Genomic DNA, 15774 nt, shown 5'->3' with positions numbered 1-15774 from the left:
CCTCTGGGGATGGTGACTCAACCACTTCCCTGAGCAGCCTGTTCCAGTGTTTGACAACAGTGAAGAAAATCCAGTGAAGCAACATTTCCTAATGTCCAATTTAAACCTCCCCTGGCTCAACTTGGGGCTATTTCCTATTATCCTATTGCTTGATTCTTAGATTATCATTTTGATTAAGATAAAGATTTCTCAATAATTACTTTTACAAAGCAATTGAAAAAAAGAAAACAAAACAGTGCTGGTACTTAGAAGATTAATCCTTGGTTTGATATGTGGTTAACCACACACATGCATAAAATAAAATTTCTGGAGTCTAGAGACCTAGAATTATGATTTCTATATGACTAATATGACATTTGTATGTGATCATCTCGTTTTGACGAATTGTTTTAGCAAAATGTTTGTGACACAAGAGAGCTGTAATAGGTTTTAATTATTGTTTTGTTAAAGGAAGATCATGAAGATGTGTCAAACTGTCTGATGATTAACTTTGCATGGCATTTCTAAAGTGTTATAATCTTCCTCTATCTTTGGCTTAAGAACGCTTTTTAAAAACCCTATATATGCCCATATTTTACAGAGAAATGCAGTGACACAACAAGGAACAAAAGTCTCATAGGCTGCAGGCTCATGAAAGTAGAAACTCATGTTTAAAGGAGGTTAAAGTTTTCTCACTAGGATCTAACAGCAAGCTAGTTTAAACAGGCTAAATGTATGTGGTGTTACACCACTAATTCTGTTTAAAAAAAAAAAGGAGAAAACAGAATCTGTAATCATCGGGGAGTAACGAACTGCAACAAAAACTACTTAAAAGATCATGCAGTGCTATTGCTTCCTTTCTGGAAGGCTGAAATTCCTACAGAAGGGTCCTACCAGACTCTGCTTGAGAAAGGCAGCTGACTCCTGCTGACATAGAAGGATTCTGCAGCCAAGCAGGTGCCTCCATGCACTGGGATGAATCACAGTTACCACTGATGAGCTTGGGAAAATCAGCAGCGTGCCAAGAGACACCAACACGCTGAGCCAAAGGAGAGTTAAGGGGATGTACAAGCCAAAGGAGGACTCCAGCACCCTGACTATAGGAAATGGTAATCAAGAGGAAACCTTATCCTCAAGACCCTTAAGACCATCAAGTCCAAACATGGTAACACTTGACTCAGTGATCTTAAAGGTCTTTTCCAACCTAAAGAATTCTAGGATTCTGTGATTCCTTACTGTCAGGGAAGATCTCCTTGCCTCCTCTGCTGTGTCAGCTCAGACCTTTTCCTGAGCTGATTTAATGCTCTGAGCCAGCAAGGAAACATCCATGTCTTCTGCTGATTTGAATTGACTCACTGCTGGGTCGCCCAAGTACAAAGATGGATCAAGAAGTAGCCAGGAGGCCAGGAACAGATTGTGAGGCAAAAGTGGGGGTAAAAAACAGGACCTTTCCTTTTTCAAGGGAGTTAGCACTACTCAATCCACCTGGTGAAATCACAGCCTCATCAAGAGCTGAAAGGATCAGACTGTTATCCATGTGCTCAGTATGGAAGGGGTTGGTTGGAGAAACACTGTGGTTCTTCTGCCTCTCCCTCCTGTAACACATTGCTTGGCAATGCTCATTATTTAATTCATTGTGAGCATAGAAGAAAAGTATGCTGCTGCCAAGACTTAACTTTCTGGGTACCTGCTAAAAGGCTTAATTCAATACTTTTTCACCAAAGATTCCTGGAAGTCAAACATTCATTATTCAGTCCAAAATTGACAAGATAAAAGCACATTTTGCAGGTGGAAGACATTTTACTGCATTTCTTAAAATTTCAGATTTTATACTTCCATAGAGATCTTAGCATAGATACTGATGTAATAAGCTCTTCCTTCACATAGGCACTTCTTTGGTAGCAAAATAATTGGCATTCTTCAAATGGCACATGCACTCATGAACGTAGAAATGCAACCAAGGTTAGAAGATTTAAGTCACAGTGTGTGCTTCAGAAGCAAAGGAGAAATCTTTCAAAAATACAAACAATTAAGCTTAATTTTATGGCCAGACTCTAAACTGGTCGTGTTGACTTGCTGTTGAATGAGCAGGCAATTGTGAGTCCCAGTTCTGTATCATGGGGCAGCTCTGACTGAATGTTCAGCAATATATTGTAGCTGACAGAGACAAAGGAGAATAGGAAGCAAAGCAGGAAAGAATAAAAGCAGGCTAAATAATATTACTTTAAACACAGTTCTCCAGCACTTTCTACTCTATGGTGAGGGTATTGTTCTGTTTATTTTCCTTCTCAACTCAATTACACTAGGACCAGCCAGGTGAAATAAAGGCACGTGGGATGAACAGCTTCTATTTTACTGAAGTTATTTTCTCTCTTGCAATGCTATTAACAACTAGAAAATCTTGACCAAAGCATTGTCAGAGGTATTCTAGTTCATCTCAGTAACATCCACACCATCCAGGGGGCTATGTTGTTATTTTCTGGTTTGTCCTTTTTTTTTTCACTTTCTTGACCTAAAAGCTTTCCACTGAACAACTGCATTTGAGTATTGCCAGAGATCCCAACTGTTTTAATTAATTGCTGAAATTGTCATTCCTTTTGTCATCTACACAGCTAGAAAAGTCAGTTAGGTCTCATTGCTATCACACAACATATTTGTGTCTGGGTAATTAAGAGCTGTAGCAAAAACAAATTTTATAAGGAATTCCATTTTTTTTTCCCTGGCTTCACTCACAGGGAAAGGAGGGCAGACTTTTTTTGGAAATGAAACAGTTTTTCTGGAGTTGAAGAGAATGTTGTATATAAACCCATTAGCGAAATACAGTCCTCTAAACCATCCCTGACTTGTTTGCAGACAAGTCCCATTAACTCTCCCAACTAAAAGAGAAAAATCATGCACATTTCCCTTCCTCTATTCATTGTATATTCTCATAAAGAAAAGAAATCAATCGTGCCAGCTTTATAAACAGGTTGAAACAGCATAGGAAACCTCTGAATTTGCAGCACTGGAGAGGTCTTCCTTTTATGAAATCACTTGGATTGCTGCACCTACATCACAAGATCCTGACCCTGTGTGTTGAGTTTGCATGGCAAGGTTTTGGTAGTGGCAGGGGCTACAGGGGTGTCTGTGAGATGCTGCCAGAAGGTTCCCCATGTCCAACAGAGCCAACACCAGATGGCTGAAAGATGAACCTGCTGCTGGGAAAAGCTGAGCCTATCAGCAATGGTGGCAGCATCTCTAGGACAACAAAATTAAGAAGGAGAAAAAAACCCCAAAACCTATAGAACAGCAGAGAGAAGATTGAGAATATGCAAAAGAAACCACTCTGCAAACACCAAAGTCAGTGGAGGAGGGGGAGGAGGCGCTCCAGGTGCCACAGTAGATTTGCTGGCAGGACTTGTGATCCCCTGGGAGGGACCACACTGGAGCAGTTTGTGAAAGGGACCTTACAGGGGAGAAGAGGTAGACAACTCTGAAGAGCAGTTCAGTCCAGAAGGGAGGGGTGGGGGGATGTTTTTAAGATTTCGTTTTATTTCTCATTACCCTACTCTGGTTTGATAATTTCCCCAAGTCGAGTCTGCTTTGCCCATGGCAGTAATTGGTGACTGCACTCTCCCTGCCCTTATCTCAACAATGAACCTTTCATTGTTTTCATTCCCTGCCTGGATGAGGAGGGGAGTAACAGAGCAGCTTCCCCGAGCAGCTGGCATCCAGCCAGGGTCAGCCCACCACACCCTGGCATTACCAATTACATTCTTAATGCCTGCTCAGAACAAAGCTCCATAGCACCTTAAGCTGACCTAGGGTGCAGTACAGTATCACTGCCAATTAGCTGTGCTTCCTCATGTCCTTCTTTGTTGGTGGTTTGTGAAGATAACCACATTAAACCATCTAAAAGGAAAATTTTGGGGTTTTTGCCAAATCAGTTTCCTGAACAGATCCTCTACCTGCTCACAAGTGTTTGTTCCTTTGCTTGACTGAGGACAAAACCACATGGCCAGAACACAGGACTAGCCAGGCCTGGATTTACACTCCTCTCAGCACTACAGCACACATATGCTCAAACTGGATTTAACCAAGTAAATCTGGGTACTAAATGCAGTCCAGCTCCAACAACATGAAGTTTTGGATCTGCTTATTTCCTCAGAGGGGAAGTACATATATTGAGAGGCCAGCAACGAAGTGCTGAAAGAATCAGTCTTTTATTTCACAACCACATTCATGACCTTCAAACAGGAGACAGAAATGCATTAATGTAAGCTGCAGATGACAAAATTACATAAAGCAAAACCACAACGTCCTACATAGAAACCCAACTGATTTTGAAAAGAGCAAGAATAAATATGAGATGACATTTATCTAACCTGAATGCAAGGGTTAATACTAAAATATGACTATTAATTAGTTCAATTTCAGGTGTGATCTCTTAAAAGCAGAGAGATGAAAAAGCCATGAGATCACTAATGGATTACAAAATGTGCACGACCCACAAATTCAATAGAGCTGAGAAAAGAGACACGGTAACATAAATGCAGGAGATACTGGGAAATAGGAATGCCATTGGACAAGCTGATAGTGAACTTCTCATTTTTTAAATTTTTTTTCAGTTTGGTCTATGTTCATATAAGAATAGCACAAGGGTGAAAAGCTGAATTTCATGCCTGCACTGCAAGCCAGTCCTTAGGAAAAAAAATAACAACTCCAATGTATCAATTGCCTTTTGTATAGCATCTCTTCTACCTTAACCCTAATGATACCCCAGCTAAGGTGAACACAGCAAATTGCTTTGCCCACAACCAGTCTGGCAAGCAGTGTGTGACAAGCACTACATCTGCAGTGAAAGCTGTCCTTCCTGCAGACAGCAGATGGGAGAAAATACATGGGGAATCTGGCAAAACATCTTGTATATGTATAATAATGACATACTAGAGTTGGAAAGTCGGTCATCATCTGTATTAGCAGATAAATGAGCATTAAAGACAAAAATTATTTTTCAGTTCCATGCCACCCTATTAAAGAGAAATTATTTGTCACAAGTCAGACAAACAAAACCAAAACCTGCTGGTTTTCTGCTACAAAAGTATTCATCACTATCCAAACAAAACTCCACTTCTAGCTCTCTCACTGCAAGGAAGACGTGAACAGTTTTAAATATTAAGGGAGAGGGAGTAAGTGTTTGCATCCACCTTTGCCCACGTAACTTCAACAAGCATCTGCAGAACATTTTGGTTTGAGTGCAAAATAAATTGACAAAATGTCTTGGGGTAACACAAAATGATCAGGGTTGGAAAGGACGGCTGGAGATCACCTACTCCAAACCCCTGCCAAGGCAAGACCACCTAGAGCAGGTTACACAGGAACGTGTCCAGATGGGTTTGCAATGTCTCCATAGGAGACTCCACGACCTCCATGGGCAGCCTGTTCCAGTGCTCTGCCACCCTCAACGTAAAGAAATTGTTCCTCATGTCGAGATGGAACTTCTTGTGTTCTAATTCCTGGCCATTGCTCCTCATCCTGTCGCTGGGCACCACTGAAAAGCCTGGCACCATTCTCTTGGCACTAGCCTTTGCGGTATTTATATGCATTAATGAGATCCCCTCTCAGTCACTTCCTTCTCCAGACTGACTAAGCCCAGCTCTCCTCTCTCTCTCGTAAGATGCTCCAGACCCCTCATCATCTTTGTGGTCCTGCGCTAGACCCTCTGCAGGATCTCCTTGCTTCTTGTAGAGGAGCCCAGAACTGGATACAGCACTGCAGACGTGGCCTCCGGTTACCAAACCCCCCACTCCTACACGCTCCCTGTGTGACCGCAGCCGCCCCGCTCCCGCTCCCGTTCCCGCTCCCGTTCCCGTTCCCGTTCCCGCTCCCGTTCCCGTTCCCGTTCCCGCTCCCGCTCCCGCTCCCGCTCCCGCTCCCGCTCCCGCTCCCGCTCCCTCCCCGTCCCGCCCGCGCCTCCCTCCAGCGCCTACGGAAGCGCCGGGTCGCGGTTGCTCCGGGGTCCTACCTCAGCCGCGGACAGCCATTACAACTGCCTCATTAGAAACCCTCCCCGCTATTCTCCGCTGCGTCTCGCCCACCTCTCAGTCTCTCCCTTTCCCAGCTCTACTGAGGTGCTGCGGGAGAACACAGCCGCTCCCTGCCTCACAGCAGGTCGGCGGGGCATGTTATCTCCCCTTTGTGGTCAGGCGCGCCTCGGGCAGCTCAAGGCCGGCGGAGGCCCCTGTGCGGCGGGCGGCGCTGACGTGTCGGTGGGAGCGGCGGCGGCCGTGGCAGCACCATGTGAGTGAGGGAGGGAGGGACCGAGCGGGGGTCCCGCAGCCCCCCTCGCTCCTTCACCCAGCCCTAACCCCCTGCTCTCTCCACAGGTCGAAGGTCACCTTTAAAGTGACGCTCACCTCGGACCCCCGGTTGCCTTACAAAGTGTGAGTGCCGGGCCGGCGCTGCGTGGGGCGGCGGGGAAGTGAAAACGGGGCGCATCGGGAATGGCTTCTAATGGCCATCCCGGCGGGCATTCCGCCAGCGGGAGCGGCGGTTGTCTCCCTCCGTGCGGAATGACAGGCGATGTCTGTAGTTAGCCCTGCTCTTGAGGCTTTTCCACTTTGCCCCACTGCCCTGCGCGTCTTCCACAGTTACAAAATCATTCATGTTGGAAAAGACTTCCGAGACCAATGAGTGCAACCTCGGACCGATCACGGGCTTGTGAACCAGACCATGGCATTAAAAGCCACGTTCAGGCTTTTCTTGAACACCTCCAGGGATGGTGACTCCACTGCTTCCCTGTGCAGCCTGTTCCAATGTGTGACAACCCTTTCACTGAAAAATTCCTCCTGATGTTCAGCCTGAACCACCCCTGCCACAGCTTGAGGCCAGGTCCTCTCCTGGAGAGGACATTGCTACAGAGCTTAATCCCACACCTCTTGAGATTTGCCACATCTGCTGTAACTTAGAGGTGTTCTCATTTTCTGCTAAAAATGCTTCTCTTGAAGCATCTGACACCTACCAGGGACCTATTCTCCCCTTGATTACTGGTTGCACAGCTTTGGCAAAAGTACTGCCATTGGTAAAAGTGAAGTTTCAATTACTAGTTTAATAGCAGATAAAGTTACTTTTCGGTTTGTTTTGGCAGCCACGTATTTACTTGTGTTGTGATTTCAGGTTAAGCGTGCCTGAGAACACACCTTTCACAGCCGTCCTCAAATTTGCTGCAGAAGAAGTAAGTAGAGAGTGATGATGCTGATTTTTAACATTTTGCATGTTCTTGAAAGTGAAAGCCTTTTTAATGGTAAAAATGCAGTGGTTAATTCAACAGAAGGAACTGCTATTGGATACAGATGGTCAAAAGCTTTACTGGCCTCAGTGGGGGCCTGGCAGAACTTGCAGAATCCTAAACTTAGTGATCCTTGCACAAATTATGCATCAGCAGCTGGCATTGAGGTGCTTTCTGTTCTTCTTTGTAATTGAACTATTTTATATCAGTGATGTCAAAATTTGTGACAGTGGAGAAGTGGAGAGAATTTAAAGATATTGCTATTGGATACTTAATATTAAAATTTCTTATGTGGAATATCAAGAAAATTCTTTAGAATTATTCAGGAAACTCTTAAACTCTTTTCACATTCAGTTCCAGTAATCTCTGACTGTGGAAGACACATGGTTTATGATTGTGGAAGGTATTGAGATCAACCATATGGGATAAATTCAAAAAACTGACTGTGTTCTTTGACTTCTGTGTGTTGGTCTTTCACATGGAATCCTGTACCATTAGGTGTCTAAATTGCTCACATAATGTATTTGAAGAGATGTATCATGTTGTTTCAGGTTAAGCATGCAAAGATTGAGAGACATTCACCAGGTGTAAACAGTAAGATCAAGTGCATGATGGCTCTCTTCATCTAACTGACAAAAATTCAGCTGAGAATCTGTTCTTGCAGTTCTCCCCTCTGTCTTTTCAGGAGAACCTGGGAAATTCTGGGTTATTGAAAATTCCTTTAGTTCAAGCATTGTAATAAAATAGTTAGGAAGGATAATGGACTCCTGGTCTTGAGTCTCCTTATGTTGTTACTGTTACACCACAGATGTGACAGAAGTTCTTAGAGGAAACAGAGCTTGTGGGGGGAGGTTGTGGATTGGTTTTGTTGTAAATTTACATGAAGAGAACATTATGCAGAATATTGAATGCTGTTAAAGATATTTGATGATTTGGGGGGTTTTATTATGTTTTGTTTTCCCCAGTTATTTTTATTCTGAACTGATATGGTTGTGCCCACACAACCCATGCATAGAGACCTAGACTGAAAAGTCTAAGAAACAAGTATGAAGCATCAGAAATGAGTGTGTGACTGAGTAGTTGGAGATGTTGAAAGGGAGGGGCCACTTCTGGTGGAGGTTGCCACTGAACCTGTTAACTTCACCTACTCATGGAACCACAATGTAAGTTAGTGATAGGGTCATCTGAGAAATGGATTTAGAGAATCATTAGTGACTTAAATATTCACATTTAGCAAACCATTAATTTAATTGGTGTATTTTGAGTATCTATGGGAGTTTTACTGTTTGACCTCAGACTATGGATCAGCACTGAAGCTTTTTGCATCTCTTTGAGACCAGGCAGAATGAAGAGCTTTGTAAACAAAGAGCAAAAAGATATTGTTAAACTCTTCCCCAGGAATGAAGCCCCTTTGTGAACTGGCATTGAAAAGAATGAGAGATAATTTTTGTGTTACATGATTTTTTTTTTGTTCCTTGAACTGCATAGCTTAAAATTACCTTATGCAGTGTGTTGTGATTCAAGAACCAGTTTCACGGTACCTGAATGAAACATATGTGGAAATGATCAAAATTTGGGCAAAGTTGTTACTTGTTCTCCAGGGGAAGTGGATTATCTTCTCAGTGATTAAAGCTCTTAGGGCAGAGAAGGATTTAAGTTCTGGCTATCTAGCCTTAGCCAGTTTCTACTGAGCTATCTCTCAGAGACTTAAAATTTGCCAAATCATAACCAGACTTGCCCTACTTAGAAAAAAAATCATTTTACAGTGTGTGGTATCTACTGGGTTTTTTTCCTTCATCTTTTCGAGCTACCTGGTACATGTCTCAGGTGTACACTTGCACAATAGTTAGAAAAAAATCTCCATTACATTTGTGGAATTACTAGTAAAATACTCATCCATTTCCATTAAATATAGTTAGCTATGTCTATAAATCTGAAGGAACTCTTTTCTCATTTCTTTTGTACCTGAACAAGCTAAAATGATAATTTAATATTGCCCATATATTTTCTGCTTTAACTATGTCTCTTATGCTATTTTGTTGTACTTTTATTTCATTTAGTTCAAAGTTCCTGCAGCAACAAGTGCCATTATAACAAACGGTAAGAATATAATTTATATTTATTTTGTAATAGTTTTTGTATTGAAGTTGCAGTGAAGGTTATTGATAAAATCAATACTGTCTCGTATTTCACAAACTCTATGTACTGTAAATTGAATTTAATAAAATTGCAGCATTATTTAAATTTCTTATGTATAGGGTGAAGATACTAAACCACTAATTCAGTTTTGTCCAAATATATAGCTGAAGGTTTCTTGTCAGTTCCCATGCTAAGACTGTTTTTAGCTATAGGAAATAGCTGCATGATGACCTGATGTAATAGTTGTATCTTGTTGGTATGTTTTTTGAGCTGCAAGTTTAATGTAATAAGTTGTAATATGTCTGTTTCATCTTCTTTTTTCTCTTTCTTTCCTTCTTTGTAGATGGTATAGGAATAAATCCTGCACAGACAGCAGGTAAGTTACTGTATATGAATCCCAGCATTTAAAACTTATTATTTCTCTTTCAGTCTAATGTATAGTACTTGGGGTTGTATTACATTTTGGGTTTTGACTTCTTAAATGGCAGGGGCATTACCCAGTAGTTAAAAGCTAGTCATTGTAGGGTGCAAAATGTTAAATCCAAAGAACAGTGTTTGAACTTTTTGTTCTATGTTTGTTTATTTAGTTCTGTGAAAAAGTGAGGGACTTCTGATCTTCAGAGCTTTGCATTTAGTGTGCAGTTTGAAAGCAGTACTGTAATACATGCTACTGCAGTAACAAGTAACAGCTATATTCCCCCCTCTATATCTAATTCAGTAGTACTTGCTGTTCTAGCAGCAATTCTCTTGAGGTATGTTAAAAAAAGTAAGAGTTTTGGAGCAGGAACTCCAGGGGCTATGGAAGGTGTGTTTTTAGAAGAGTTGGGTTGGAACTAGGTGGTCATAGAGGTCTCTTCCAAATCAAATCATTCTTTGGTTCTTGCTGGTGGCTCTTGTTCTCACCAAGGGATTCCATGTCAGAAATCCCTGAATTCAAATGTGGAGGCTAGCTATGAGAGATGAATTTATCTCTGTCACAGAAAAGTGTAAGGCTGTTCCCTGTCACCTCCTGAAATACATGGAAACGTAGTACAGATATGTACCAATAATGGTCTGCTGTCTGGAAGCAGATTGTGTGGACTTGCTCTTGAAAAGCTATACTTTTAAACTAATTGGGAAATAATTACAGTAGTCTAATCTTAAACCATTGGAGAAGAGAGTGGAACAGAGTATCCTGATAGAAACTTATGAACATTTCTCACCTACTAGGTACTAATTAAAAACAGCTTTGGTGCTTATGGAATCCAGTCATCCAGTGAAAACTGAATAATTTTACCCCTGCTTGCAAACATGATGAATGTTTGGTAGAGACTTGCTGCTATTCTGGTTTTTGCATGAAATCTATGCATCCATCTATCTCTCTCATTTATGCCCTCTGAATGCCAGTCATTATTGAAGGTACCACAGGAAAAAAGAAAACACAAAAACAAGGCATTATCAGCACACTTAGCTGTGTAAACTAGAGTATAAAGTAAATCCTTGCGGAGCACAGAACAGTATCTGATGTTTAGAGGAGCAGTTGCTTGACACTAGTTTGGGGAAGTTCTTGAAGTTTTAAAAGAAACCATTTAAGTGTAGAGATGTGTTTCTGAGGTCTGTGATTGCATTAACAACATTTGAAAATGAAGATCAAATAAGCATTTGGCTTTCTGCTCCACTCGAGACTTCTGTCCTGCCTTCGGACACCTGGATTATGGTTTCACAGGTGTAGTGCTTCAGGCAGACTCCTCAGCTGTTGCTGTCCTCATCGTGATCCCATGATCAAGTGTATTAAAAACAGATAATAAATCTAATAATTTAGTGTAGTTACTAGATCATCATCTACATATAAAGCCACATTTTCACATGACCACTGAAGAATACTTAGGCAAAATGGTAAAGTTGCTTAAGGTATACTTAGGCTGTTTCTCTTCCTCAGCAGTATGCTTTCATTTTTTATTATGTAGCTCAAATTAGTCGTAGCTTAATCCTTTAAAGTAAATGTATTTAGAACTACTTGACTGCTGAGCAAAACCATCCATAAAGTAGTTCATTATACTTGCAGCTGTGCATATTGAATTCATGTCTCCAGTTGATTTGCTTTACCTCTCCTAAGCTCTTATAAATATTGAGGGCTTATTCAGTAGTATAAAACAGCATCTCATAATCAAGAAACAGGTAAATCAAAAGCATCTAGATGCAAAATGTTGTCATCAATGCCTTATTCTCCAGATGTAATATTAAGTACATGGATTATGTTTTTTAACATAGGTGTTCTGGCAATGCTGTGTGATGTTGCTCTCAACTGGGAAAAAAACCAAAACAAACCAGTCCACAACAAAACAAACCTCCAAAATAAATCCAAACAAAACAAGCAAAATACAACCCACACCAAACCCAGTGCTCAGACCAAAATCCCGCCTCAGTTTACAAGTAAACATCTATAATTTAGGTATAATCTTCTGTTCAGCCTCATTAATTGGTATCTCAAAATAAAATCTACTTTTTTCCCTTCTTTTTAAATTTTTATTCATATATCAGAGTTCCTGCAGATTGAACAGTTACTTTAGTCTTCAAAAACTTCCAAAATAAGATATACAGGAATAAAATCTTAGTAATCCTTGGGGATTTCAGAGGTTTTGTACTGTTCCATGATTTCCTCTCCTTTCTAAAAAAAAGCACTCAAGTATGACTTTCATTTTCCTTACATGATTTCATGGAGCAGGGGAAATGAAAGCTGAAAGAGCTAGGCATAACACTTAATCCCTGTATTGATTTCAATTTTAAATCCTTGATAGTTCTGGGGATAGTATGCCATAATTTTAATAAAACCAGTGTGATATTAGTGATGGAAACAGACTGAGCTGAGGTGAGTTACTGTCTCCATGAGATGCAGCTGTAGCCTGTTTCAAAACATTATGAATTTTATGATGGCCATTACAATAGGACGTTTCCATCTAGGATAGTAAGGTTAGTAAGCAGTTCTCCAGTTTGTTGGTGAGACAGGTTTGCATTCAGTGGGTTTTATAGATCTCTTCAGTACATGGTCTTGGCAGATCTGTAAAATCAGAATGTCTTCTGATAACATGTTTTTTTGAATTGATTTTCTAAGGGTCATTATGTTGACTGTGTACGATGGTTTTGATCCTGATCCACATGCTGGAGAAGTGGAGTTCAAAAAAAGGGCAGCTTTGTTCTAATATGCAAACAATTTAAATGGATGTCAAGTATCTTAATCTTATTTGTGAGAGCACTCTACATCCCTGGAATGGGATGCTCAGGAGAGAAATACAATTACTCTGTTTTAGGAGTTAATGCAAGGTTGAATAAGGAATCACATACAGTCTATATTGTGCAGTAATAGTATGAAGTAAAAAAGTAAACATTCCATGTATTACTTAAATAATACATCACTTAGAGATGTGGTTTCATTTTCAAATGTTACATTTAACAGAAGAAAATAGCAGCCTGAATGACAATCCTGAATACATTAAAAAAATACTCAAGGCGTCTAAGTATTAAAAACTTCTAATTTTTTATTATGTCTTCTTATTATGTAAAGATTATGATGATTAAGAAAACACAGTAATAAATAAGAAGTTGAAAGGGATTTTTATGCTAAAATGATACTAACTTATGCTTGCCTGTTTGGAGAACCTTCCTAAAAGGAAAGCATAATTGAGGTTCTGAAGTTAGAAGTCGATAAGTACTGAACCAAGGAGAAAGCTAAAAATGAATGAATGCATGAATGACCTCAAGATAACAAAATAATTATGGAAAACTAAAACTTCATTTTCTTTTCTTCAAATTTTTATGGCTTATAAGTGAAATCAGGCATTCAAGTGTGAAACTGCAAAGTTTGAAAGGCTACACTTTGCAAGGTCTAGCATTTTTATTTAAAATAAAGAGCTCCTTGGAAAAAGAGGGGCATAATGAAATTCCATGGAAACATGAAAAATTTATTTCTGCTATGTCAAGAGGAATTACTATGAAGCTGTTAAAGCTGACTTAACATTGTTATCCTTTAAACGTGTTTATTGAGGTAACATTGTATTTTCTTGGTTAGTAACACATCCTGTTTTCTTTCTTTGTTTAGGAAATGTGTTTCTAAAGCATGGTTCAGATCTACGGCTCATTCCCAGAGATCGAGTTGGGAGCTCCTAACATCTTCTGAAAGCTGGGGAATAAGTGACGTTGCTGTGTGGCAGAGGTCTATTTATTTTGGAACTCCAAAATGCAACTAATTAATTGGACTTTTTTAAATCAAGGAAAAATTACTTCCCAGGATTTGATTTTTTTTTTTTTTTGAAACAGACATAATCATTTTCCTGTTAAAATATATTAACTCATACACTGATTCTTCCCTGACTAGTAGAAGAACAGGCTAATTGCACGTTATGTTGCTGCAAGAAGGACAGACTTCTCTTTAGGTGTTACTGACACCACAAGGGTAAACACAGCCACCATCAAGAGGTATTTGAAATACTGGATATTGTTGAGCCTACTTCGTGGAAGGGGGAATTGGGTTATGATTTTGCTACAAAGAAATTATTCCTACTGTCTGCTAAAAGTTGGGGGTTTTCCCGGTGTTTTTTTTAATAAAGTTATTCCCATGTTTAGAGGAACAGCTTTCACCTGGCTCAAGTATTAACCTCAGGTAGAAGGGAAACTTCAGGAGTTCATTACTCAAATAAGTAAACAGTTGCCAAATGTTCCAAAGTAATTCTAAGATTTAATTGCTGCAAGTATTTGAGATAAAGGAGAAAACAAGAGGTTTCTGTGTTTTAAGACTTCATTCAGACATACTGTGAAGTTAAATTAAGCTCAATTTACAAGAATTTATGAGACCAAGTCTCCTCACATGAAGTGCCATCAGCTGAGAAGGATTGCAATGTAATTTGGGAATGTGTAGGTACAGGTCAAATACGTCATTCCTTTTTCAGTAAACTAACACTGGTTCTTTCCAGAAGTCTTGGGTTTGTTACTGCCTGTTACATAGAAAACATCATAGAATTCACTGAAATATTTGTCTTGAGATTATAAATTGCCAGGTGTCCACTATCAGTTGTGTATTTTAAGTAGAGAAATTGCTGCTTTTCTTGAACTGGTTATCTATGTTGTAATTTAATGTATTTGGCAAAATCTTACCATATTGCATTTTTTTCTGTTCTACTGCGTTGAATGGAAAGAACAATGGGTATTGTAGTGCTTGGTTAAATGAGTATTGTCACAAATACAACTGTCCTGTGCAATCATCGTGCTTTAGAAAGATGTTCAGATAATGTGTCAGGTAATGCAGAAGTATAAAATGCCCTTCTGAGTGGGTGTAAGCTGAGGAAATAGAGAAAAACACTTCAGAAATCAATATTTGACTATAAACAGCTTCCAAATTTAAGATAAATTGTAAAATTCTGTATTTCTCTTTAATAAACAATTACATGAAAAAGTGCAAACATTGTTCCTCTCATATTCTTAAAGTTTGACAATAATTAAAAGCTTCCCATTAAGCTTTTATTCAACATGCTTTGAGATTCGTTTTAAGCCAAAAGATTGTTAGTATGGAGAATTCTACAGAACACTGCCCCAAAGGGCAAAGTACATAGTTTTTGTTACTCTAATGCCACAATATAATTAGGATGAGCGAAATTAACTGCTGGTAATTTTTAGCTGCAAATCTCTTGACTGAATGCTTGAAAAAGCACCTGATACTGGAATATAACAAACAGGAATCTTTTTTTTCCTGTCTAAAGGTGCAATGTTTTAGAAGGGCCATCACGGTTAAATGCATTTTGAAACTAGGATGCTCCAATGTTTATATAATTGAGGGTTATATAAAAATGATTTCATGTGGTGGCTAACATTTCTAACACTGTTATTTAGGTTATAACACAGCATAAAGTATTTGACATACTGCATTGCAGGTAGTTTATGTAACATGCTAAGAATTTGTTCATTTGGAAAAATAACTGGTATTTTTAGTACTCTGTTCATTACACCTTTGTCCCACTGTGGCCTCTAAAATCTGAACATGGCTTTTCAAGAGACTTGATTTCAATGCTGAAATGTATTTAGCAAACTTCTGCAAGTTGACTTGACCTTTGCAAGTTGATTTTGTTAAGTCATGTTTGTATATGGTTGTATAGGAAACTTTACGTTTCTAGGGCTTGGGATTTTTTAGAAGATTGTGGAAATGCTGTGCTCCCACATTTGCACTGGTCTGTCTATCCATACTTTATGGTGTACTTTGGAAATCAACTCTGCCTGGCAGTTGTGTTGTCAGCTCTGGTTATAACCTGAATGGTGTTAAACAAAAGATTTGTGTTGTTTGTGATTCACTTTGTCAGACCTTTGCTGAAATCAATTTGAAGGGTCTTTTTTCTGTATTTTACATTTATAAAAGGAGTGCTGAT

The 15774-nt window shown here is 39.6% G+C and overlaps 1 protein-coding gene across 1 annotated transcript; it reads left to right on the top strand.

The window, feature by feature from the left end:
* Nucleotides 1–6182: 6182 nt before the first annotated feature.
* UFM1 (ubiquitin fold modifier 1) lies at nt 6183–14817 on the top strand. The gene is made up of 6 exons (XM_069011886.1): nt 6183–6258; nt 6345–6401; nt 7135–7192; nt 9307–9346; nt 9729–9761; nt 13461–14817. Coding segments are annotated over exons 1-6 (258 nt in total). The 5' UTR covers nt 6183–6256; the 3' UTR covers nt 13529–14817.
* The last annotated feature ends 957 nt before the right edge of the window (nt 14818–15774 follow it).

The sequence above is a fragment of the Aphelocoma coerulescens genome, chromosome 1 (assembly GCF_041296385.1).
Source record: "Aphelocoma coerulescens isolate FSJ_1873_10779 chromosome 1, UR_Acoe_1.0, whole genome shotgun sequence".
Taxonomy (NCBI): Eukaryota; Metazoa; Chordata; class Aves; order Passeriformes; family Corvidae; genus Aphelocoma; species Aphelocoma coerulescens.
This window is presented reverse-complemented; position numbering and strand designations above follow the sequence as displayed.